At 43.7% G+C, this 26,032-nt stretch overlaps 1 protein-coding gene across 3 annotated transcripts in view; it reads left to right on the top strand.

Annotated features, from left to right (window-relative positions):
* Positions 1 to 26,032, top strand: part of NME9 (NME/NM23 family member 9) — a 592,734-nt gene that overhangs the window by 379,930 nt on the left and 186,772 nt on the right. For all 3 annotated transcript variants that reach the window (XM_085648664.1, XM_085648665.1, XM_085648663.1), the window contains one exon: positions 22,962 to 23,113. In XM_085648664.1, coding sequence (XP_085504790.1) covers positions 22,962 to 23,113 — 152 coding nt within the window. The remainder of the gene's footprint in view (positions 1 to 22,961; positions 23,114 to 26,032) is intronic.

The following is a 26,032-nucleotide window of genomic DNA, read 5'->3' as shown; positions in this document are numbered from 1 at the left end:
TCTAAGTAATTTTGGTAGCTGATGTTTGGGTAAACCAGCAGCAAAAAACGTGTTACAGTCCACAATTTCCGCTGTGTTATTGACCCAAAAATGAAGTGGCATTTGCATTTTTAAGATGGATTGCAGCTGTACCACATACCTTTTTGTCCACTAAATCCCAATTTTTCCCTTCCTTTTCTGGAGTCGCAGTGGTTTCCGGAGCTGACATGTGTGTCTTTCTAATTGAGGTGACAATGACTGTGTCTGGCTTAGGGTAATTTTTTAGACATTCCCGATCTTGCTGTGGAGCTTTACATTTCTTTAATAACCTTGGTGTAGTTCACTCAACTGTTGCAGGTGCCAGGAATTTTTCCTGAGCTATTTCCAGAGGGCAAAGTGGGGCCTGACCCAGGGCCCCAGACTTTCAGGGGGCCCTCTGATACAGCCAGCTCTGTTCTGCTGGGAGACTTGCCTGTTGAATAATTCTTAAACAGATTGTTTTAAACAGCATTTTCCTTTAATTGTAATGTGGATGATGTGTGGGAGTCTTACAGACGTTTTGGGTTGTCAACACTATGCAACATCCATAAAAAAGTGTTTCTTTTAAACAAAACCAGGACGTCACAAATGATAAATGGGTGGGAGTTACCAATAATATTTGCAATAATATTTGTGAGCTGCTGCTGCTTTATATTCTAAAATTGAAATCACGTCACTATTCTTGAATATTACATGTAAAAACATTTAGAATATGGATCTGTGTGCCTGTGCACTCTCTGTGATCTGGCCAAAGAGGGCATAAAAGAGCTGAAATAGGACAATGAATCCAAAGCTGTTTCAAACATGGGCCCTCGAATTACATTTGGCCCAGGGCGCCCAAAATGCTTAAGGTGTCCCTGGCTGTATCCTGAAGTCCTGGCACCAAAGGGAGCAGTGGTTTTGGAGCTGCTCTTACCTGACGCTTTTCGAGGTTAACTGAGATGGTTGTTTTGAAGCTGCTACAGAAATGTTTAGATTTGATGTTCCTCTAGCCAAAACCTCATGAAAAGTGTTAATATCATCCGCAGGGAATGTGTGAGAAGAAGAAGCTGCATGGGATATTGGAGTATATGGCAAAGGCATAGCATCAGAATTTGAGAAAGAAACTCACTATATTGATGAAAAAACATTCTCTCTCTCTCTCTTTTGAGTGTACATGTTCTGTGAGATGCAGGAGGACTGGGTGAAAGAAGACATGGAGGAGACATTGATGTTGTCTTGCAAGCCATACTCAGAGAAGGAGAAAGAGGGTAGAAGAACCGCATGGTATTCTTAAAGGGACATGACTCTTTCCCAATGTTTCCAATAGAAGTATATATATACTTATATATATATATATATATATATATATATATATATATATATATATATGTGAAGTAAAACGGGTTTTCCTGGGACCAGTCCCGCGTCAGGTGGAGCGTCAACCGGCAAAAGCCCTAAGCCGGAAGTGAATAATCCAAAAGTTCCAATGTTTCCAATAGAAGTATATATATACTTATATATATATATATATATATATATATATATATATATATATATATATATATATATATATATATATATACTTATTCCAGATTATATATATATATATATATATATTCCTCAAAACCTTTCCTGCCAGGAGGAAACACGGGCACTCGAGATGTCATCAGTGATGTCATCAGTGATGTCACTGACCATGTCATGAGTGATGTAATATGTGACGTCATCACCAGTGCATTGCGGGCGCGCGAGTTATAGTTGGCTCAACTAACTATAACAGGCGAATTTCTCTGGTTTTATATGAGTCAAATGTACAACTAACTATAACTTCCCTGAAACCTATGGTTTTTTCAGTGACTTTCTAAGGTTTTTTAAATGCTAATTCCTAACTATAACGTCTGTAAAACCTATGGCTTTTTCAGTGAATTTCAAAGGTTTTTTAAATGTTAATTTCATATTTTAATATTCATAAAACCTATATTTTTTCTATTTTTTGTTGTTGTAATATTTTATCCTTTTTTTTTTATTTGAAAAATATGCAATGTTTTATATCTTCAAAAGAAAGTATGTATATCGTTTTTTGTTTTTTTGAGAAAACTGAACTCCCGTACCGGTAGTGTAATAAGCTCCATCAGCACGCGAATCCTATCTGCCATATTGCTAAACTCGTAAAGGATGCGCATTTCGTATCCGACGGGTTCGTGGCACCGAGTCCCGCGTAACATCATATACGTATATGGTCGCGCCAGCTGTTACTTTGGTATGCGACGGGTACGCAGTACCAAGCCGCGCCTTACATCATGTATGCATGGGGTCACGCCCACTGTGCGTTGCGTATGTGACGAGTGCACGCTGCCAGGCCCTGTGTTACGTCATAGACGTATGGTGTCGCGCCGGGAACACCATTCCCTCATTTCTTTTTGTCTCAAAACTATATCTAAATAAGTTTAAAGTGTATATGAGAACAAGCGATAATCTAAAATATTTTAAACATTTATATATTTCTAACTGTAATAAACTTATATTATGGTAAATATATTTTCTCAAAATCGCATCGGGTGCGGCCTCCTTGCGCGCTCAGTGCGTGATTGCCATGTGACCTTAAAGAAAAGCATTTCATTGGTTCATAACATTTCCCATTGTAACAGTTGGAGGACCCCACCCATTTTAGTCATTCTCTCTACAGCGTTTGATGAGAGACTCCTCTTCTGCTTACAGAGCTTTTTTGAAAACGTTTTACTATATACACATATCTGACACTACACACAACATACAACCATCATCTTCATCAATATTCATGCTCTGTAAAGTAGCCTTCCACCTATGATAGCCATGCATCTAAAAGCTACATAACACAACTTTTCCCCACTGCCAGAGGTAACATGGTTGCAAACGCTGTCCACAGCACAATATAATGTGGTACGGCCCAGGGGCAGTATAATGTATAGATAATGAACACACAGACACAGATAGATAGTGGAAGTGGGTACGGGCATGTGCGCTCGACTCCTTTTTATTACCAGGGTCACATATCCAGTGACGTCTGTGCTGAATGCGTGTGGGGTGAGTGTAAACCAGCCCTCAGGGAATGGTTGCTGCTAGCATCAACTAAAACAGTAATCATTGGATCGCACACAGAGATTCAGTAATAAAAGGGTCAATAGTTTGTGCTGCAGTAAGGTAGGGACACCAGATGTGAAATAATACAGAAAAGATTCTATTGTAAAAGAACCATAACTTGTGGTATACTGAGATACAGGCAGTAGATCTGAAATAATACACAAAAAGATTGTATCATAAAGGGTCCATCAGGTCTAGTGCATTCAGGTAGCCACATCAAAAGCATTCAGCATGTGCACAGCCAGCGATGATGCGTGCTGCGGGCGGGCAGTACTAGGAGCAATGTCTATTGCCTACAACACTACATCATCTGCAATAGCGACTCGATCTGAATTGTAAACACTGCTGTCTGCAGTGTAGGCCAGAGAGCGGTCAGCAAGGGCCCACAGCCACATGGCGCTGACTTGAGCTGCCCAGTTTGTCATACGCGAAGCAAGAAAAACCATGTGCGGACCCTGCGATGATGCGTATGCATGGTGCGGACAGAGCGCACTGGAGCAATGTCTTTTGCCTACAGGACTGCGTCATCTACAATAGCGACTCGATCTGAATTGTGAACACTGCTGTCTGCAGTGTAAATTGAAGGCAGTAGTGAGCACAGTCTTCCACGAATACTTTTTCTCACTTCCTCTTCACAAAATACAACAACAAAAATTCCACAAAACCCTGAAATAAATAAATCAAAACAATTCGAATTGCGATCTCTGCTGTCCACTGTGTACACTGTTATCCAGTGTTCTTTACCACTACCAAGAAGAATTTGGTCATTGTACTAGACCTGTAAGTCATCTTAAAAAACTTCTTCAAGCAAGTATACTAAAAGGCTATTGTGTATATTTCAATAGACGTTGTAGTTAGTTGCCTACTGGATTCTGTAATTAAACAATCACCACTCGATCTGAATTGTAAGCCCTGCTGACTGCAGTGTAGGCCAGAGGCAGTGGTCATTAACGTCTCACAGCCACGTGCCATTGGATTTGGAAGCATGGAGTTGGTTGCACCTGATTGGAGGGGGTACACACAAATCATCACAAACTTTAACTACTGACATCCTCAATCACAGAATCAAGACCCCGTTTCACTGTTCCGACCTGCTGTACCACGGTGTACTCCACCGACTGCAGTCACCAAGCCCAATAATCATGTGCAGCAGTTAGCTACGGAAGCACAGAGTCTGATGCACGTCAACGGAGAGAGTTCTGTGAAAAACAAGCAGCAGGTAATATCGGACATCGTCCATTTTGGGATCAAGACACCGTTCCACTGTTGGGATCTAGAGTTGGATGCACCTGGTCGAAGGGACTACCTTCATCTCCACTCTCACATACAGTTCTAACATCGTCCCTTGTGGGATCAAGACCCCGTTTCACTGTTCGGACCTGCTGTACCGCGGTGTACTCCACCGACTGCAGTTAGCCAACCTCAATTATCAGGTGCAGCACTAAGCTACAGAAGCACAGAGTCTAATGCACCTCAACGGAGGGAGTTCTGTGAAAACCAAGCAGCACGTAATATCGTACATTGTCCATTTTGGGACCATTCCACTGTTGGAACGTAGAGTTGGTTGCACCTGTTCGAAGGGAGTACCTTCATCTGCACTCTCAGATGCAGTTCTAACATCGTCCATTCTGGGATCAAAACCCCGTTCCACTGTTCGGACCTGCTGTACTGCGGTGTACTCTAGCGACTGCAGTCCGCCAAGCCCAATGATCATGTGCAGCACTTAGATACGGAAGCACAGAGTCTGATGCACCTCAACGGAGGGAGTTCTGTGAAAACCAAGCAGCAGGTAATATCGGACATCATCCATGCTGGGATCAAGACACCATTCCACTGTTGGGACCTAGAGTTGCTTGCACCTGGTCGAAGGGAGTACCTTCATCTCCACTTTCAGATGTATTTCTAACATCGTCCATTGTGGGATCAAGACACCGTTCCACTGTTGGGACCTACAGTTGGTTACAACTGGTCAAAAGGAGTACTTCATCTGCACTCTCAGATGCAGTTCTAACATCGTCCATTGTGGGATCAAGACACCGTTCCACTGTTTGTACCTGTTGGGCTATTGTGTTAGTAGTATACAGAGCACTCCACGGTGCTGGGCCTCAGACTGGGCGCTGTCTGCCTGTGTCGCGGTAGCCAGCGTTGATCTAAGGAGCCTTCCCAGCTCGCAGATCTCGGCCCAAAAGCTTCCGTCGGCACGTGGTGGGCCCTCTTTCACATACGGCGGTGTCGAAAGGTGAACTGTGTGGCATATGTGCGTCGCAGCGGCCATGACGGTTTCTGGGTACCAGCAGGCTGAGAGCATTATTCCCGCAGTCACCTTTGCTCAAGGCGTCAGCCTCGTGGCGGTGTAAGCTGCGCAGACCTGACAGACATGTTCACCATTCCGGAAGAGAACCACACCCAGAGAAACATGCCTTTTATTCATACCCCTACGCTAGCCTTGCGTATGCCGAGCCAGCCCACTACGCTAAAGATTTGGGGCGGGGGAGAGGGCATGTACGCGCTATGTTTTCGTAATCTTCCCTACTGACTGTACTATCATGGTTGCGTCCGCTGTCCACTTCACTCAATACATCATCAGTGTATGTTGACATGTACGCGTCTGTGCTCTACATACTCAAGTCTGTCCGGCACATCCCCTCAACACTTTGCATTGTATACTTTTATAATCGAGAATCACTTGCCACCTTTGCACATACTTTGCTCCCATCTCTCCGTGCATTCTGCATTGTGTGGCAGAGGTGCTATGTTTGGTTTGTGTACATGGCTATCCACGGTTCCCACAGTACATAGTGTCGTTGTGTCTGCTAGGTGTACATGTTGCTTGTCATGTTGTATGTGATTATATAAGGTAGCGCCTTTATTTACGAGCAGTGGTTTCTCCCATTTACATATCGCTGTCTTAAAGAGGATACCGAAGTTTTTTTTACAGGTGAAAAGTGGGACCACAATGGCAGTCATTCATTACTATGCAAGAATGTCCAACTGCACGACTCTTTTAAGCTTACAGCTCCCAATCTTGCGTGCTTTCTTAAAAGCACACCAACTCCCACAATCAGACCAACATTCACACAGCTTTCTAACGGCAGTTATCTGCTTCTTAATAACATGGACTGCTACGCAATGTGAGCTGGCATACCGTATGTCCTTACTGTTTCAAACCGGATAACTTCCTCTGGCAGTCTCTATTCCCACCCACACAAAGTAACTCCCAAAGTTCAACTTGGCCTTCAATACCTACTTTGAAAACAGATTTTATTAAACGGAGCAAACTGAAAGCGCTTTGTTTCAAGCAGGAGTGTCCCTCATTTCTCCAAAACTAACCCGGGATGGATGATGTATGGCCTATGCCAATACGCTATTTACTTGCTAAATTAGACTAAGCCCGACATCCATTTTGAAACCATATCTATTCTTTGTACACATGTCTCTCTGCCTGCCTGTTATCCACGAAGCCCTTTCACACAGATTAGCTCATCCTCAGCCTCTGCTCACGAGCTGGCGATCAAGGTAAAAAAAACACGGCATTGTTTAGGAACTGGTTGGCACAGTGTGGTAATCGTATCCGACCTTTATTTTCATTCTATAATTTACAGTCATTCATGTCTAATAGGTATTGTTTATGTCACATGAAACTATAACATGTAATTTGGAAATTGACTGATGCAGGAGCTTAGGTTTGAATACAGCAGAAGCGGATGTTTGCCTCAGCTGGATGCCTTAGCTCTTGCACCAGTGGTTCCATTTATGGCACTTAAATAAATTCACTTTTTATATAACTTGCAGACTCCATCGCTTTATCCCACACAGCCACTTTCTTAAACACACCTGATTTCACCATTTGTCTTCTGTGGCATTGCAACATTCTGCATTATATTCTTCACGATTATTTCTTTATTCCTGCTTTCTAAAACACTCCATTCGAGTCTTCAGACCGGTAGGTGTGAGTAGTTTGCTTCCCACTCCCGCTATAGTCTAAACCCATACTAACACCACTTGCACAGCTATGCTACAGTGGGCAGTATGCTACAGCGCCCAGAGCACATCAGTTTACAGCAATCCGCTCACGGTTTCATCCCCGAGTGTACCGGCACCTCACCTCAGCACCATCTCACTCTGGGCAAAGCAGCACTTCCACACCGCTAGGGGTGAATACTTCGCTTCACACTCCCTGTGTAGCACACCCTAACCATTCCACAGAGCTCACAGCGCTTTAGTCTAAACCCATACTAACACCACTGGCACAGCTTTGTTACAGCAGCCAGTATGCTACAGCGCCCTGAGCACATCAGTTTACAGCAATCAGCTCACGGTTTCATTCCTGAGTGTACCGGCACCTCACCTCAGCACCATCTCACTCTGGGCAAAACAGCACTTTCACACTGGTAGAGGTGAATACATCGCTTCACACTCCCTAAGTAGCACACCCTAACCACCCTACAGACCTCACAGCGCTCCTACCCTCCTCTTTCCTACTCTTTTTGCCCTTTTTTCTCCTTACTTGCTTCAACGGAATCACAAAATGGCTGCCAACACTTCCTAGTTGCAACCGCTCGCAGCCAATAAGCAGCAAGCTTGTGCTCGTAACCCCTCAGCCAATCAGAAGGCAGAATTCCCAAATATCGATATCTGTAAATTTCAATATTTCTCCAAAACTACTGAACGGATTTACACCAAATAAACAAAAGCGTGCTTTCTAGACCAAGACCCTTCTCCCTGCCAAATTTGGGGTAATTCCGTTCACCCGTTCGACCTGTAGACTTGTCTAAAGTTTCTTATGGAAATTAACATGGGGAAAACACGTTTTGGGGCCCTCCTTTTTTCTCGGCCCCCCCTTGATGAATCACCCCCAGACGTTCAACATAGGAGCTGATATGAACAAAAAATTAGTTTGGAAAATTTCATAAAGATTCATCAAACGACACCAAAGTTACAAGCAAAATAAAAATGCTCTTCGTATGGAAACTTGATCCTAACTATAACTACCTACTGGCGACCGCCAGTAGGTAATATATATATATATTCCTCAAAACCTTTCCTGCCAGAAGGAAACATGGGCACTCGCGGGGTGCTCTTCACCTGTGTTTTTATTGTTTCGACTCTTAGCCTTTTTCAATGTTAATGAATTACACACAAAAACACCTCCTTTATAAAACAACCCGTGATCAGTAACAACCAAACAATCAGGATAAAAAAAAATCACAATTTATCAAAAATGTCATAGATTAACATCAGCACATTCCATTCAAACTGAATTCTTTTGTGTGAAAACAAGGGCAAGAACACATTGTGTAATAAAAGATACTATAAACACCCTGGTCCTTGCTCTCAGCTCCTTTCCCAATACTCAGTATTACAGTTAATTCATGCCTTAATACATTTAGAAGCAATATTGCCTTTCTGTTGGTAGTCCCGCCAGTAAGTGGTACAAATAAAGCCCTAAATGGGCATGTACTTGTCGGTGTGTGCTGTGACTCATTAGAAAATGAATTATTCTCCTATATGAACCCATAGTTCCTCATTGCTGTTCAGGCCCAAAAGTTTCTTCGTCTGAAGATTGATAATGCATCGTGTTTCCAGTTGTCTTAATCTTAGGGTCCGATTGCCTCCCGTTCCTCAATGGTACTCGGTCCTAGCAAAAGAACCTGAATTCATTTCTATTACTTTGATGTGTTACTTCAAAGTGTCTTGCGACTTGATATGTCGAATCCATATTTGTTATCACATGCACGTGCTCTAACACTAATTTTATTTGCAGAATGCATTGTACTACCAATGTACCTCTTATTGCAGGGGCATTTTAGGCAATGTACAGTTTAATCAGAGTTGCAATTCAGCAGGTGTTTATTTTAACTTTGCATTTTTGTCCTGGTATTTCATACTCCTTAACTTTGTTCCTGTATTTACAGGCCTTACATCTCTTACAGGGATAAAACTCCTCTACGCTCTCCCGTTGGTAGTCTTTGTTCGAAAAATGACTGTGAACTAAATAGTCCTTTAGAGAGGTGGTCCTTCAATATGTCACTAGTGGTTGGGTGGCAATCTTGCCCCCAAAAAGTTATCAGCTTGCAATATCTGCCAATTTATCTTGCGAATACTATAGGTCTGGGAAGAATCTGCAGAGAATCCCGTAATCATTCTAACTTGCCTCTTTTCTAATTTCCTCTTTATATCTGCCAAAACTTCATGGCATGGCCATTTTTTAACTTTCTACTTGGCATTGTCAAGGACTGATTGTGAATATCCTCTTACTTTAAACCTATCCAGCATTTTAGTCTTCACTGCTACATAGGCTACCTCCCTCGAGCGATTATTTGTAATATGCAAACGCTCCCCATAGGGTATTTGAGGCTATGTGGATGATGACTTTTGAAGAGCGCTCGCGAGTGCCTATTGTCGCATGAGTCCACCCCCACGGCCTCACGGAGGTTGGCACCTGCTTAAAGAGCATCAGCAGCTTTTTGGTAGATTCAGAAAGGGAGAAATATATATATATATATATATATATATAAGTGCCTTGTTTTCTCAACTCCTCTCCGCGGGAACATAAGAACGAGAGTAGACCCAAAATCTGTGCAATTTTTGTTTATTCACACCAGAACTTTACCGCCGTGACACGTTTCGGCAGATCCCTGCCTTGATCATATGATATATATTTGTTTAAAGTAATGTTATAGTTAGGTGAATAGTTAGGTGAATATGTCAGTGACAACATTAACGTTATGAACTCAAATAACCACAGAAATTCACTAGTTATAGTTAGCAGAGCTAACTATAAGTTGCACCCCCACAATGCACTGCTTATTAATACATATATTACATCACTCATGGCATGTTCTATGACATCATTTATGACATCATTCATGACATCTCAAATGACATCACGAATCACATCATCCAATGATTGCATTAGTTTGTTTTATAGTTTACATAGTGGCAGGTAACTACGATGCTACTTTCTACCTAATTTTGTACAGCCTGTGTCTAGCTAATGGGTGTAAGTGTTTACAAAATGCATATGCTCCTAATGCATCACAGGTGTGTAGAGGTATTGAACACTTTATAAATATTTGTACTGAAGAGTAACTCTGTGTGTAGGTGATAGTTGGCAACGTGTTCCACACACATTTTTTAGCTCTGCAGAAAAAAGGGCAAATATTCTATGTAAAACATAAGTATTGTAAGCGGCCTTGAGTTCTTAGACAGAGTCGTCTGAGCATGACAATTTCTACTTAACATAGAAGACTCTGTGCACCAGGTACTAACCTATGTACATGTGCTTGTTTTAAGTCAGAAGTTTATCTGTATAGTTTTCATCACAATATAATGGCTTAGCACCTTCAGAAATTGGGGCCAGATGTACGATCCGTTTTTGCATGCACAAACGGGTTTGCGAACCTGTTTGCGCATGCAAAAACATCATGAGCCATGTACAAAGCCAGTTTTCGCTATTTGGAATGGGCATTCTATTCCAAATAGCAATTCTCAAAACCATGTACTAATGTTTTGCAACCGCAATTGCGGTCGCAAAACACTTGCAATAACCACCTACTTCAAGTAGGTGGTAATGCATTCGCAAATGTGAAGGGTTCTCCAGGGGACCCCTTCCCCTTTGCAAATGCATGCGGAAATATTTTCTAAGGGCAGGCAGTGGTCCCAGGGACCACTGCCTGCCCTTAAAAAATGAAACGTAAATGTTTCATTTTTTTTTTTTAAATGCATCCCGTTTTCCTTTAAGGAAAACGGGCTGCATACAAAAAATGCTTTATTTCAAAGCAGTCCCAGACATGGTGGCCGGCTGAACCCAGCAGGCCCCCAACCCTGGGAGGGCCTGTCATTCCCAATGGGCTCGCAAATTGCGAGAGGCTCATTAATATTAATGAGCCTCACAATTTGCGACCCCATTGGGAATCGCAAACAGTGTTAAACAAACTGTTGTAGATTTTATTTTGCGCCTCGCAATTTGCGACTCGCTATTAGTCACAAATTGCGAGGCGCAAAATAAAATGCTCGTACATCTGGCCCTTAGTTATTTTAAGTGAATTGGCACTCTTTAGACACGTTTTCCATAGAGTGTGCACTGTTCCTAGTAGATACTCTGTGGTGTATTTATCATGAGGGTTTCATTGTCTGCAAACAGTGTGGTACAGAGTAAACTCTCTCCAGAGAGTAAACAGTGTTAACAGTGCCCAATTTTCTCCTCATATCCACTTCATTTCTCACTGTAGGTTCAGTGACTGTGAGGGGTTATTTACAGGTGAAGACTGTCTGTAGTGGGGCATTAGTTATGTCAGTATAATTTAAAAAAAAAGGAGGGAGAAGCAGAGATTCATTCAGCTTCCATAGGCTTATAGTCAAAATCTGAGGAGAATGAATCACATGTCATGCCTTCCCAGGGTCTTCCGATTCTTGTCCTGGAGACCCTCATTCACAGTTAACTCAGGGTGCGGCATATGTTGATTCTGCGCTCTGTCGGTTTTGTGAATAGCTTCATCATTGGGTCTTTTGTCACTTGAGTGTTCCGTTCTCCAAGTGATCTGTGGTCCTCCACTTGGAGGCAGATCGACTGGTTTTTAGACAGGTGTGATTAGAGTGAGGTTAAAATTGCATCAGTTCCTTTGTCCAGTCTTTTATTTGACAGGGAAGGGGCAATGTTAAAAATGGTGGGTGGTACTGGGGTGGATGTTATGTTATGTTAATAAAATGTATTGGGTGCACGAACACCTGGATGTGTTAATGATCCACCGCACCTGATGTTAGGTCATGGTAGGGTGACATTTTTTGGCCCTGGTTTGCCCTGACGGGTCGATAGACCTTCATCAGGACCAGATTGAGAAGAGGCTAACGTTTTAGGTCACTCGTGCTGAGTAAGTGACATCACTTAGCTCTCTTCATCAGTGTGGTCGATCGCTCAAATTCTGATGTGCGTTACAGTAGCACACTTTGCTTATAACTTTTGAAGGAGTTGTTTGTTGCTCCTTTGGGGGTGGGAGGGGAGGTTCACCCTTTCCGATGCCTCTGACGTGCTGCTGCTGCCGTCCTCCATGCCCCGGAAATGAAGGGAGTTAGGGCTTGAGTATCTGGAGGAACTTGGTTTTTCCTGTACAGCTGCATACAGATAGAAAGCTTTGTGCAGTACAGTTTACCCTTTTATCTGTGGTTCATAGTCAACATGAACTCAGTTACCCATGTGCACATAGCGCAAGCTTGGTTCACCTATGGGGGTTGTATGTTTGATAGCAGAAATGATGCTTCTTATTATTCTGAGCTATTTTGCTCTTAAACTTCCATAGCTCTAATGCCATACCTGTTTATAGAGCAATGTGTGGAAAAGAAGCTTGGATGATGTCATCAGTGATATTATCAGTGAGTTAATCTGTTAAACAGTTAATTTGTTTTTTAAAGGAAAGGGGGTGCCCTGCAAGGCCCGCTCCGAAGCCAATTAAAAAGGTGAGGAGGCATGCAGACTCACCCCCTGAGCCTTATTCTCTTTAAGGGGAGGGGCTGTGAAGCTCCCCTCCCCAAACCTCATTAGGCCCTGGGGACCCCATACCCCAACCTGCTTTTATTTCAAGAAAAGGGGCTGTGTAGCCCCCTTGCCAAGCCTATTACTTTGGGTGCCGCAGGGAGCCCCAGTGGCCCCAGCAGGCTCCCTGCATTGTGCGGAAGCCAGCATTGCTTCCCGGAGGGCAAAGCCATTAATGCTGCTTCCTTCAGGTGGGAGCAATCTGTTATTCTGTTTCCCTGCCCGCACAAGTGGGGTCAGGGAAACCGATCTCAAGCCTGCTCCCAGCACCCAGGAGTATTTTTAAAGCTCTCGTCCCCTGGAAGCAGACTTTGTGTTTGCTCCTTTTTGGCGGAAGATTTGAAAATACTCCCACATGACTGAAGCAAACACATGTTTCTCTGCCCTAGTGAGCAGGGAAGCCGCTGTGTCCCAGGGGTGAGCTCCCTGGGACTCAGCAAGTGCTCAGGAATGTGCCCCCCCTTCCCTTTAAATTACTTGATGCCCTGGGGATGGGTTCCCCAGTGCTTTCTTAAGGCTAAGTGAGGGAGGCAGCATGCCCCCATGCCTTATTAAATACATTGGACCCCAGGTGATAGGGTTCCCGGGGACAAATACGGCTCGGGAGGGTGGCCACGCACCCTCCTCCCCTTACATATGCACTGCCTCGTGAGACGGTTTCTCCAAGAGCCCTAACTAGGCTGGGGAGGGGGGGCCTAATCAACACTTCAAAAATATGTAGACAAAAAAAACATTAAAACCTTCAATCACACTGTGTTTAAGTCTACAGTGCCCTCCCCACCCCCATGAAATTATTGGAAACGGTGAGCTACTGGGTAATTTTCATCTTTGTTCTTTTTTGCCCTGAGAAGGTGAATAATTAGTTTATTCACAGGCAGCATAGTGCTGCCCACATAGGTCTTAGGGCATGAGCAGAACAAAACATGTTCCACAGATTCTGTATTATAATAAAGAGCAGTTTTTATCTTAATCCTCCTATTGAAAGGGTTGACAATCTATGTAACATTCATTCCATTAGCACAGGCCCTGCACTTTTCACATTTCATAAAACTGTTTCTCGGTTTTAACCACTGTTCCTTCTTCAACGTAATTTCACTTTTAACTAACAAATCTCTTATGGATGTAGCCTTTCTAAAGCTATTCTGTTGTCTCTTTCTCAACGTCTTACTTACAACTGGATCATTCCTGATAAAGTGCCAGTGCTTGTTTAATGCACTTCTCAATTTTTCATGTTGACTTTGATAATATGTTATAAACCTGCATACCTCTTCTCTTTCTTCTTCACCTTAAAAAGGAACTCTGAATAGCTTCTTGCCTTCAGTCTGGATAACATCTCATCCTGTGTACTTTCAAAACTCTCTTGTTTGCTACATATTCTTCTGGCATGCATAAGTTCCCCATAAGGAATGCTATTTTTTAATGTCATAGGATGAAAATTTCTCGCATTCAACATGCTATTCCCAGCTGTTGGTTTTCTATGCACAGTTTCATCAGTTTTGAATCATGATCTAATCTCCTCACTTCCAGGAAGTCAAGCTGTGAACTGCTCATTTGGCTGGGAAATGTCAAAATTTAAGTTGTTGCTATTAATCCTGTCTAGAAAACATTAACTGCTGCTTCATCTCCTTTCAAGAATACAAAAAGGTCATCAATATCCCTGACCCATAACAAAATATTTGTAGACCATTCTTTCATATAAGAACTATTGAGTACCTTCTCCTCCCACCAGCTCATATGCAAATTAACATAGCTGGTGGTAAAGTAGGTACCCATCACTGTTCCCCTCTGTTGCTGGAACAGTTCACTATTGAACAGGAAGATATTTCTTGCGAGACACTATTCAGTCATTTTCATTAACATTTCACTGTGGCTAAAAAACGTGAGCGGTTTCGCTCCCAGGAAATGTTTACAGCCCTCAGACCGTCTTCATGGCAGATACTCATGCATGAAGTGGATACATCCAGGCTTAACTTTAGCATGGCATCCTCCCACTTAACATCAAATATTCTTTTCAAAGGAGGGGAGCGTGGCTTGGCAAGATGGCTTCTCAAATGCACTAAGTCCAAACTCTGCCGTCCCAGTGTATAATCCTACAAGATCTTGCCTGTGGGAGCCGTATGCTGTGACCTGAGTGTGTCCAGTGGTCTCCTGGGCCCTACTGATGTGATCTGCACTCCTTAAATTCTAGGTTTGGACCTGTGTTGCTGTTACTGAGAACTGATACACAGCAAGAGCTGCCCCCGGGGAATGATGATGCAGCAGTGTCGGGAGTAGGAGGAGGCCGTGACCGGTGAATTGTGGGGACGATGCCAAGTGCTGCCTTCCTAAAGCCTTCCTCCCTACCCCCCCTTTGCAGAGCACTGTACCAGAGGTGGCTGGGGAAGTGATCAGGCATTGCTCTTTGGTGAGTGCGGAGATGCTGAGGGCTTGTGGTGGTGCAGCCTGGGCTGTGGGGAGGTGAGCATCGGCCATGCAGCGCCAAACCTTTCTTACCCCGCCCCCAGAAAATTGGTGGATGTGCTCTGGGCTGCCCTTGTATGTGAGTAGTGGACGGCGGGAGCACCCTGGCCCCTGTGCAGGCCTATAAATAGGGGATGATGCCCTGGAGCTTTGCGGTAATGACAGAGGTACCTGGGACAGGGCACTGACTTGCAGAGGGCTCTCAGCAATGCTCACTAGTAATACATTGTACTGTGGAGCAATAATGAGAAATGCCACGACTGGTTACTGGATTTGGAGCACTTTCATTTGATGCTTAGTGGGCCCCCTCGCTGAATGCTTGGAAGGGTTTATTTAAACTTTGCTTATGGTCCGGACCTTTGCCTGATTTCACCCTTGGGGCAAGGAGATCATTGTGCATAAACATTGCTGGCAAGAGGAATACAAGTGGGGGCAGCTCTTAGACAGCATTTTTTTGGAAGCATTACGTAGCTTTGTGAACTTATTGACTGTGCTGTTGCCTTTTGTGGGAGTAGGGACATAGCCTGTGCCACAGAGTTTACTGCGGGTAGTGTACGACCTAATGCACGCAATGCTTGACTTGAACCTTTGATGAATCGTGCTATCTATCGGGGGACAATATTGAGTGCTTTGCTCCTGAGCTGATGCCTGATGTCCTACACTGTGGAAGGATATGGATGACCTGACCTCTTGGTATAGACGTGTTAGAGTCAATCTTCTGTTGTGTTGTGACACTTGCGCCTGAGCTGCAGGTCCTTCCCTGAAGTGGGACTGGCACGGGAGATGTGGGCCAAGAAGTGCTAAATGTGAAGTCCAAGAAGGTTGCCTAGAGACGACCGCGGTGGGATTGTGCAGTGCTCTGGAGATTGTGGAGTCGCCTGGGGCGGGGATGCCTGAAGGCCTGCTGGGTGCATGAGTACTCTGTGGCTGCTCCTGGCTCTGTTGTGAATTGACTATGGGGAAGGACAGGCCAGCTAGGGGCCAACAGAGCAACACAGTGACACAATATATACAACCGCAAGGCCTGCCACGGCGCAGTACACGGCAGATGGGCTCACATGCTCAGGATGCAGAGAAAGAGCCGTCAAGAGCAGTCCTGATGGAGGCCAAACAGGGCTCACTTGATGCCTTGTAAGAGAAGAGAGACACAGAGGCCATAGAGGTGGGTCTACTACGGGCAGACCTGCGAAAGTATCAGAGAGAGTAACCATCACAGAACAAAAGATTGGTGGCCTGAACCAAGATGTTGCCACACTGAAAGAAAAGGTTGCAAAATTGACCGCTGTGGCACAGGTGTTGTAAAACAGAGCGGGAGACAGAGAAGGTCGGTCCTGCCGTAACAACATCCGATTGGTGGGATTTCCAGAAAGAGTGGATGGAGACTCTGCAGAATCATTCCTAGAGGACTGGATCCACAATACCCTTCTGCCTTAGAGTTTGACTCACACATTTGCAGTGGAATGTGTGCACCGGGCGTTGATGGCTTGACCTCAGCTGGTGCCCCCCCCCCTCCCCAGGGCCCTGATTACACGAATCCTCAACCTTTGCAACTGGGATGGAATTCTTTAGGCAGCTCGAACCGCAGAGGAGCTGAAATATGACAATCATACTATATATCAATCTTCCCAGATTACACCCGTAAGGTGCAAAAACAGCGGATCTGATTTGTGGAAGTCAAATGGCAGCTCTGGACTATTTAGTCTTTCCTATATGCTATTGTTCCTGGCACGGCTCCTTGTAGTTGCCCAGGGGAAGACCAAATTCTTTGAACGCTCAGAGGATAGTTGGGCATGGCTTGAGCAATGGGATAAAATACTGCCTGAGGATCACGGTTCATTGAGGACTGATCGGAGCAGGCGAAGGGGGCACTGAGATACGGCCCCATGACGTGTTTCACAAGGACAGTCATCGATCGGCGACGCACCAGACTCTCAGAGAGGTTCAGGAAGATGACACGCTTGAAGATGTGTTGATGGATGACGTCAGCTCGGCTAGTACCCAGAATAGTGGAACAGGGAAGGACATTACCATACAGAGTAGCTGAGACAGTATGCTGCCATTTGTTGATACCACTGTATTGACTCATTTGTATGTAAGTACATTGGGGGATGGGTGAGCTTCGCCTGCCCGGACCTGGGGAATATACACCGCATCTCAGATACTTGGAAGTGGAATGTTTTTCTTTGAGAGTGCTGCTGTTGCATTTTGGCTCCTACAGGGTCTTTTCTTTACAATATGCCACTATTAGGGCAGCTGGGACTAGACCCGGCGGGACCACCGTCCCTCAGTCGCGGTCCGTGCAGGTAACAGCGATGGGGCGGTTGGGCCATGTGGGGGGGTCTTGAGGGACGATGCAGAGGGAAAATTAAATAAATTATTAATTTTCCCTCGGCATCGTCCCTCGAAATTCCCCACGCACGCGGCCACCGCTTTTACCTGCACAGACCCCGGCTGCCGTCCCTTAAGGGGGTGCTAGAAAACGCTGACATAACTCGTTTCCGCATTGTACAAGCTTTAGACTACATCCCTAAGCAAGGATTGGGTTTCACTCTTAGGACCAGCATACCAATCAGTTTGATCACCGAAGGGTAGTGGGGGAGGATCCTCGTGTCTATTAGTCACAAGATGGAGGGCGATCATGATGTTGTTGTTCTTGATTGTTATCAGATTGTCCGGTTAGGATGGAGAGGACGAGTTTCACAGTTGGATTGATTATGGTACAGGACTTGATATGTCATGCATTGCTGGTACTTATGAGAGTGCAGGGTGGAGTGTGCAGTGCAGGCACTCTAGACACTCACATAGTACGAGACTATAAAATAATTAGATGGAATGTATGAGGGCTTGGAACCTATGTAAAAACATATAGAGTATACTCCTATTTAGGACGCACAAATGTAGCCATCACCTGTCTTCAGGTGACCTATCTCATGGAGCCTGAATCGATTAAGTTACGGCAGAAATAGTGGGGGCAGTTGCATTCATCCACTTTCTCCACCTATTTGGGTGGCTCCTTGGGGTCACTTCAGCCTGCTTTATTCAGATGCGGACACACAGCGTAGATATGTACAGGTGCAGGGGTTATTGGATGGGGTGGATATAACAATTCTGAATACCTACGCCCCCAATACTGATGACAGGGAGTTTTTTTTAACTGAGTTTTATCAAGCGGAACTTGACCCAAAGGTATCAAAGCACTTTACACGAGCACCAGTTGCGTTACATGAGGACACATTAATTTTTGTTAGGCACGGAGATTAAGTGATTGGCCCAGAATCACAGGATGTTGCATGTCCTTGCCGAGACTTGAACCCGGTTCCCCAGATTTGAGGTCGACCGAAATAGCCATTAGGCCTCATCCTCACTTCTAGTTCTTCTCCAAGATGCAGACACTCCTGATGGGTGGTATGGTGGAGCGACTGTTGTTGGTGGGAGACTTCAATTGTGTCCTATACCCAGTTATGGATAGACGGCCACCCAGGGGTACGAGTCAACTAGGTATGGTGGACACTTTAACTGATATTATGAATAATTTGCAATATGTAGATGTATGAAGAGAGCGCTATCCAACAGGGCGGGAATATTCCTATTATTTGGCCACACATAATACTTATAGCCGCTTAGATCATGCCTTGGATACAATTGACATCGACTTGGGTAGGTTCCTATCTGACCACTCCCCCATTCAACTGGAGTAGAGCATTGCCCTGATGCAATCTGATGAGAGACTTTGGTGATTGCAGATGGAGGCGTTGCTGGATACACCATTTAGATAGCCATTGGTGAAAAAATTCCAGATATCTAGTGAGTATCTGGGGCACCATAACGAAAAGGGGCACGGAGTGAAAGGCACTCAAAACTGCTAAACGGGGGGAATGTTTGAGCAGGATAAGCGGTCTGCGTAGACAGATGCAGGCTGAACTGGGGGACCTTGAGAAACAATTAACGGAGGCCCAGCAGATGGATGAAGAGAGCCCATATATAGCTGTCTCCATGGTTCATATTAAAAGACATCTGGAGGATACATGGGACAGACTAGATAGGTTTACAAGATGGGAATACAGGCAGAGAGTACACCGAGAGGGTGACCGACCGGGCAGATAGCTAGCCTGGCTACTTAGGAGAAAGACAGAGATCCTGACCATTATGACACTCCGCTGTGGCTATGAAACCATGGTCAATACGCAGTGACTTAAGGGAAAGGTCCTTGGTACATGCAAGCTAAATTTGCAGATGTGCACAGAAGAAACTAGCACCTCATCTAATTAGTCCCACTTACAAGAAAAAAAAATTGAAGGATGTCAAAGGCTAACGTAATTATCACTCCTTCTCCTTCTTTTCTTTTTCTGAAAGCTGAAAGAAATGGTGGCTTCTTCCTGTAGCCATGTTATCACATACATTAACAGAATCGCGTAAGGGAAAATTGTCTCCACAAAAGGTCAAAAACAGAGGAAAAGCCAGAAGGCGAGTAGTTGTGAGGGAAAGCATAGTGCTAGACTGCACTGAAAAAACAGGTCAGAAGAGGCCAAGAAAATCTTGAAAACAGATTCCAAATTCAAGAACTGGAAAAAGAGACAATGAACACAGCATAAAATATTTCAGAATGAGTGTCTTGTAGTGTTTTTAGGATTCTCACAGGAAATTACATCATAGAAAGTAAGCGGTAATCTTGCTTTGGGATTAGAAGCTTGGATTAATCTGTAAGGAAACCATATTTGACTGGTTTTATGACTTCACTTCCTGTAAGAAAAATGGAAGGATAACAACAGTTTCATCATAAATGTTAGTTTAATGTCAGGACTGGATTGATGTTGCAGCGGTAGTCAGCCCAAGCAATTTTATGTGGAGACAAGATTCATAATCCAACTCAGCCGCAAAACCGTACCAGAAAAAGAACACCTACAAAGATCAGTGCGGGCCACAGGAGAGACCCAGTGGACCTAAAGTCTGGCACATGCTTCCAGAAGAAATAAACAGCCACCTGGACAAATGTACTCTGTACCCTTGTGCACATACTTACAAAGCAACAGAAAAATAGCATTCTCCGTGTAAGCAGTAAATCTTTGGGACTCCTTGCCAGGTAAAATATAAAGTGTGCAAGAACATCTGAAGTTCAGAAAGAAGATATACATCTGGCTCCTCCTAAAATAAGAATACAGAATCAATGAATTCCAGAGTCCCAAGATTGCTCCAAATCAAACAGAAGAACAAGACCAACTCCTGAAAAGCATCAGAAGCTACTATAATTGAGCACCACACTCTAAGATGCAATCAGTACAAGACTTGGATTAGGATTACACCTCTCTGAGCAATCCCAATATGAAAACCTGCACTGGCAGACTATAACCATAGCAGACCAAAACACAGCTCCTAGCTAGATTATACTTGAAGGGGAACTTGTAACCAGGGAAGTAGTAGGGCATATCTTTACTTTAAAGCTAGATCTATCAACCCTTTAAAACATCCTACACAGAACGAAGAGGTCATGCTTCCAATGCACAAAGAGACCCATTAACCATCTATACCCCTGTGCTGTACAATATCAAACACTATGACCTGAATACAACCATCTGGCATCTTGGAGAATTTTAGCATCGTCCATCCCTGCAGTTCCCATTCTGGCTCCTTCACATCCTCGAGTCTAGACACAATAGAGCTACGGTCCAGTAGAACAGCAACAGCTAGCATTTAGGGATGGCTTCTTATGTAGACCCTCATGGTGAATCCCATAGGTTCACAGAGAATAGCTGACTCTAACCTATTCAACCTTTTACAGTACATTGGTTGATAAATATGGCACACACACGCACGCACACACACATTTGCACGCACATACAAAAAGATATATCATGGGGGCCTGCAGAGAAACTCTTAACAGCTGACTAGTGCGAACTGTTAATTCATTCCTTTGTGCACTTAAATTGCCATGAAATATGACATAAGTGCACCACTCTGGTCACTCATGCATCAAAATGCTTTCCACTTGGGTCATACTGCAAATACAACTTTCTTTCCATCACGCCACTGCCTTATGGTTTAGCATGGTTGCCATCCAACAGTTCGCTTCGGTACCTTCCAAAGGGCTTAACGTTCTAGACAAATGGACTTACAATTGCAATACCTTTATCAGAGGGCTCTCTGCCGGATGAGGTCCTGGAAGTAGTTCTTGCAGCTCAACGCCGTATACTAAGGTTTTATAGTCATTCATGTGACTCACAATTTACGAATAGTGTGTTGTTAGGAGTCTTTCAGTCTTTGCTTGCCCTATTTTGAAATTCTTAAAATTGCAGTCTCCATGGTTATGATGATTTTCGTTGACACACAAAATGGTTACTGTGCAGCAATTTTCGCATTCGTGTGTTCTCTTGCAAAGGGTTCTTCTACCTTTAAGATTCTTTTAGTGAATAGATTTTTGAAGAGTCTGACTGAAGCAGTGGGTTTTCAATAAAATGTTGGCCTTCCTGATTGTTTCACTGATTTGTACCTCTGGAATCATGATCACTGAATTTGTTGATGTTTACGGCACTCAGTCTTGTTGCCTTTTGCTCAGCTAGGTTTGTAGAAAATCTACAAACTATTTGCTTGGACGGACCTGCCTTTTCCATCTCATTGCCAAAGAAGATTGTATTATGTTTAAGGTTATCTTTTTTCCAGAAAGTGTTATCTTTTGTCAACTCATAGGCCCTTCTTATGATCTAACCGACCGCCATCGCAGCGGACAGGAGACCGCCCAACAATCAGTTGGCAGTCCCACTGTCCAATTACTACATGACCGCCGTCGTAGTGGTCGGAAAGTGCTTTTTTACCAATGTGGCTGGTACTGCGGCTCAGGAAAAGGGCTGCACTACAAGCCACAGTGAAAAATAGCACTTTGTGCACATCCATGCACTGTCTGCCAGGCACCATGTGGTGCCTGTCACACTGTGCATGGATGTGTAAGGGGGCACTACATGTGGCCCCAGGGCAAATTAGTAGTGGCCCACGGGGGCATGGGGACCCTGTTTGAGGCCCTCAAAGTCCTTTTCCAGCTGCCTTTTCTTGGCGGTCAGACCGCCATGAAAAGGCAATCAGAAAGGGACATCGTAATCCCTACAGTGGTGCCTGCGGAGGCACCGCCCCCAGGTTAGGGATACAATTTCGACCGCCGCATCGATGGGATCTTGGATCCTGTTAGAGGCAGTGGTCTTTCCCCCCGACCTCTGTGGTCCAACCGCCGCCATTGAAATGCGTGATCAGACCGATAGCCTGTCTGTCGGGAGGACCACCACCGACTGTGGTCCGCCCGACATTGTAATCAGGCCCATAATTTCTACTGAATTATACGTTAGAAGAACATGTTATTTACCTTCTATCTGGGCTTTGGTTTTTTTTCTCTTCATGTACTGTCTAGGGCAAAGGAGCATCTATACTGTCTGGACTCTAAAAGGACCGTACTTCTTATGTTCTTTAGTTGCTATTTGCATGAGTTCATTAGCGACAGGTGAGGAAATTTAGCACATTGCTGAGAGTATGGTAATGGCTCGCACTAGTATTGGCTACCCGTGGCTTTTCCAGTTGTTCTTTCATCATCTTGACAGGGCAAACATTTTCCGGCTCTAGTACGGTGCCTGGGTAAAACTGAGCAGATGAGTAATCTTCATGGAAGATTACATATCCCTCAAAAGAAGCATTATTGAAGATAATTACCTTGTTCTTTTATCTAGAGAGCACATTTATTTAGATATTTGTGGCATGAGTTAATCTTGTTAGGAACAGAAAGGGCAAATTGCCTCCGGAGTACACCAAAATCATGATACAACTGCACATTTATTTTGCCATTTAGTAAATGTCTCCACTTTTCTTTCCACAGCCTCAGAGCAAAGTTTCCACCAAAAGACACTCTGATCAATCAACTTCATGGAAGTTCTAGCAAAGAGGAAGCAGAGAAGGAGCTCGCATTTTTCTTCCCAGTGGAACAGACTCTAGCTACCATCAAACCAGATGCACTAGAGGAGCATAGAGGTGAGGCTGTTTGATGCTTATTTTACAAAATTAAAAGGATTTTATGGGAGAAGATGTATCAATTGAAGGTCTGTAACAATGGCACTTAAACATTAAGAGAGTCATACGGATTTATTTGTGTAGTGTATTTCTGTTACATAGCTAGACATGAGCACTGCCTGACAGCATTTGCAAAACGTGACTGATAGGAATTACAATACTTGAGCATTTTTGTAATGCCAGCAAGCACAGTTTTGGATATGTGTTTCTTCATTGGTTTCTAGAACTGTGGATTACAGAGGTAATCCAAAAAGGTATTTCTGAAAAGGGTGGTTGGCCATGTTCTTACTACAGAGTTTTTGAGTTGGTACATAATAGTAGGCAATATTAATTGTCATCAACAGGTAACTCATGAAAGACTTTCAGAGCTAGGTTGCCATTTTAGGTCTGTGTGAGGCCTCAAATCATTTTTGCTGCATGGTTTTGGAGTGTCTGGGGTGTTTTTATTTTTTATGGTCTCGGTTTGATGCATCTGTGTGGAAGATGTTAAAGTAGTCTACCCAGAGGGAATTATTGTTGAAAAGGGAGTAGTGTTTTTAACCAGTTGAAGTTGCTGGTGCACTCCATTGAACTCTAAAATTGGCAAAGGAAAGAGAGGATGAAATTAAAAAACGCAATTTTCTTTTTCTTTGAATGGGTATCAGTGCCTATTCCCGAATGATAGATCGGAGGATATGCAGGGATGTGTGGTGTGTACCAAGGAGAATATTAGATGTGTTCACATTTGGGTAAATCATATGTGGAAACACCTTCTTAGAAGCATTTTCTTTTCTTGCTGCTGGCTTTGCAATTCTTAATGAGTTGTGATGGAGGTAGATGCAAGGACCTAGAGTACTAGATCCATACTCCATGTAAAAGTAATAATTCCTATCTTAAATATGTCATATTTCTTTAAAAAGCTTTTCTGGAACTGTAATTGTCTTAGAGTACACATATCTCATTTTAAATTTGAAAATACTTTATGGATCAAGATAATTAACAACTTGATATGTCCAATTATGGAGGTTTCTATCCCGAGTAGCATTGATCATGAGGAATAATGAAAGTCAAGAAGAATCATTTGCTGGAATTCCTCCACTGACATTGTACAATGCAAGGTGGTGAATATTCACATGTGAACATGGTGTGCCAATATATGGTTTGAACAGCAAAGAACCAAGAAAGTGATATTGTGCCATTCAACTTTTTAATTGCAACCCTAAATGACAATTATCTTTGTATTTATAAAGCAATGAATGTCAAAAACAGTGAATGAATATATAGGGAGTGGTTGTCCAAGTGTGTATGTATGTACTTGAATGCCTAGAGCCTTGGAAAGACCAGCTTTTATATACTCAACTCAATGTATTCTCCAGTAAACATGTTCAATAATCTAGAGTTACTTTCCCCTTTCTATACATAGGGGACAATTCCGATCCGGTTCGGAAGGGTACAGAACGCGATCCAGCCGGAAAAACTACGAGCTGTACGCGTGTTTTCCTCCCGACTCGTACAGCTGTACGAGCGAGCAAGTACGATGCGAACTGCATGAAATTCACCGACCGAGTCGTTTCCAGGACCGAACCGCTCCGTACGTCTTGGTCGTAAGCTAACCGTGGTGTGCAATGGATGCGATTGACGCCAAGCCAGTACGATGCACGCGTCGGACAGCCTGTGCAAGCCGGAGTGTCCGGCTCGCAAATCGTCCGGGTGGTTGCGTTTGGGGGTCCGCGTCGGACGCCTTGTCACCCGTAGCCCTACGACTCGGACACAGGTGGAGACCCAAGGGTCCCCCCAACACAGGCGTGTACGGTGCAGATGGCACCGACGCATACCCACTGTAGGGGGCGCCCTTGCGCGAGACTTACCCATTCAGTCAATGGGAGCCCATGTATGCGTCGTACGTCCGGCTCCCATTGACTTCTATGGGAGTTCGACCGAACCGAGTCTGGCAGCATACGGCCACATCGTACTCGCTCGGTCGGAAAACACTCCGGATCCGGCTCCGTCAGAGTGCTTTCTGACCCGGATCGGAATCGGCACCATAGTGTTGTACTATATTCTAGGGGCATCTATCAGGTCCATGTATTTGAGGGATCATTTCCTACTATAAATCATGTTATCTAAAAACAAGTCTTCCCTGCATATGCTTTGGAGATGGACCTTTGACAGAAAACTGTTTACAGACTTGGACTATTAATTATTCAAGTCAAATGAGCAGCAAACAAATTAGAATATTTTATACACTTTTTTCTTAATGTAAAGTAGTGTGTTTTATTGCATTACAAACACATTGCAGTGCCAAATCGTAGCATGGGAAAAGCTTGTTCATTAGCAAGCGCTAAAAGCTAATGCTAACTCTGCAACAATAAATGCCGATATAGTTTTGCAAACACTTTCGGCAAGCAATTTCCCATTTAAAGTTTGAGGTAATACTGTTTATTTTAAGTGTAGTAACACAAATACTGCTTCTCTGAATTACTGAAAATTGATAAAGGGTTTCTAAACAAAGAGGCATAAAAGTCTTATTTCTAGACTAAGATTTAAAACTATATAGAAATAATCAAGGAAATTGTGGACCTACAGCAATTTGGTATAAAGTTAAGCCCTATGTAAGGGGTTTGGTGAAAGAAAATGGGAGGACGATAACTTGTAAATTATGTGCATGGAGGATCAAGTATTCAACATCAATTTATTTGCATCCTGTGATAGCCCATCAAATGTTAAAGAATATTATATGTACCATTTAATTTAAGAAAAGATTGAATAAAACTTCTAATCTAATATTTAAGCACATCTTATATATAATATATTTGAACACTAAAGTTCAATTTGGCACCTCAGGCCAAGAGAAGAGAAACACTGAACAACATCACAGGCATAAATTGCACGAAGGGAAGT

Source organism: Triturus cristatus, chromosome 3_2 (genome assembly GCF_964204655.1).
Source record: "Triturus cristatus chromosome 3_2, aTriCri1.1, whole genome shotgun sequence".
NCBI lineage: Eukaryota > Metazoa > Chordata > Amphibia > Caudata > Salamandridae > Triturus > Triturus cristatus.
Note: the sequence above shows the minus strand (reverse complement) of the source record. Positions and strands in the feature narration are given on the sequence as shown.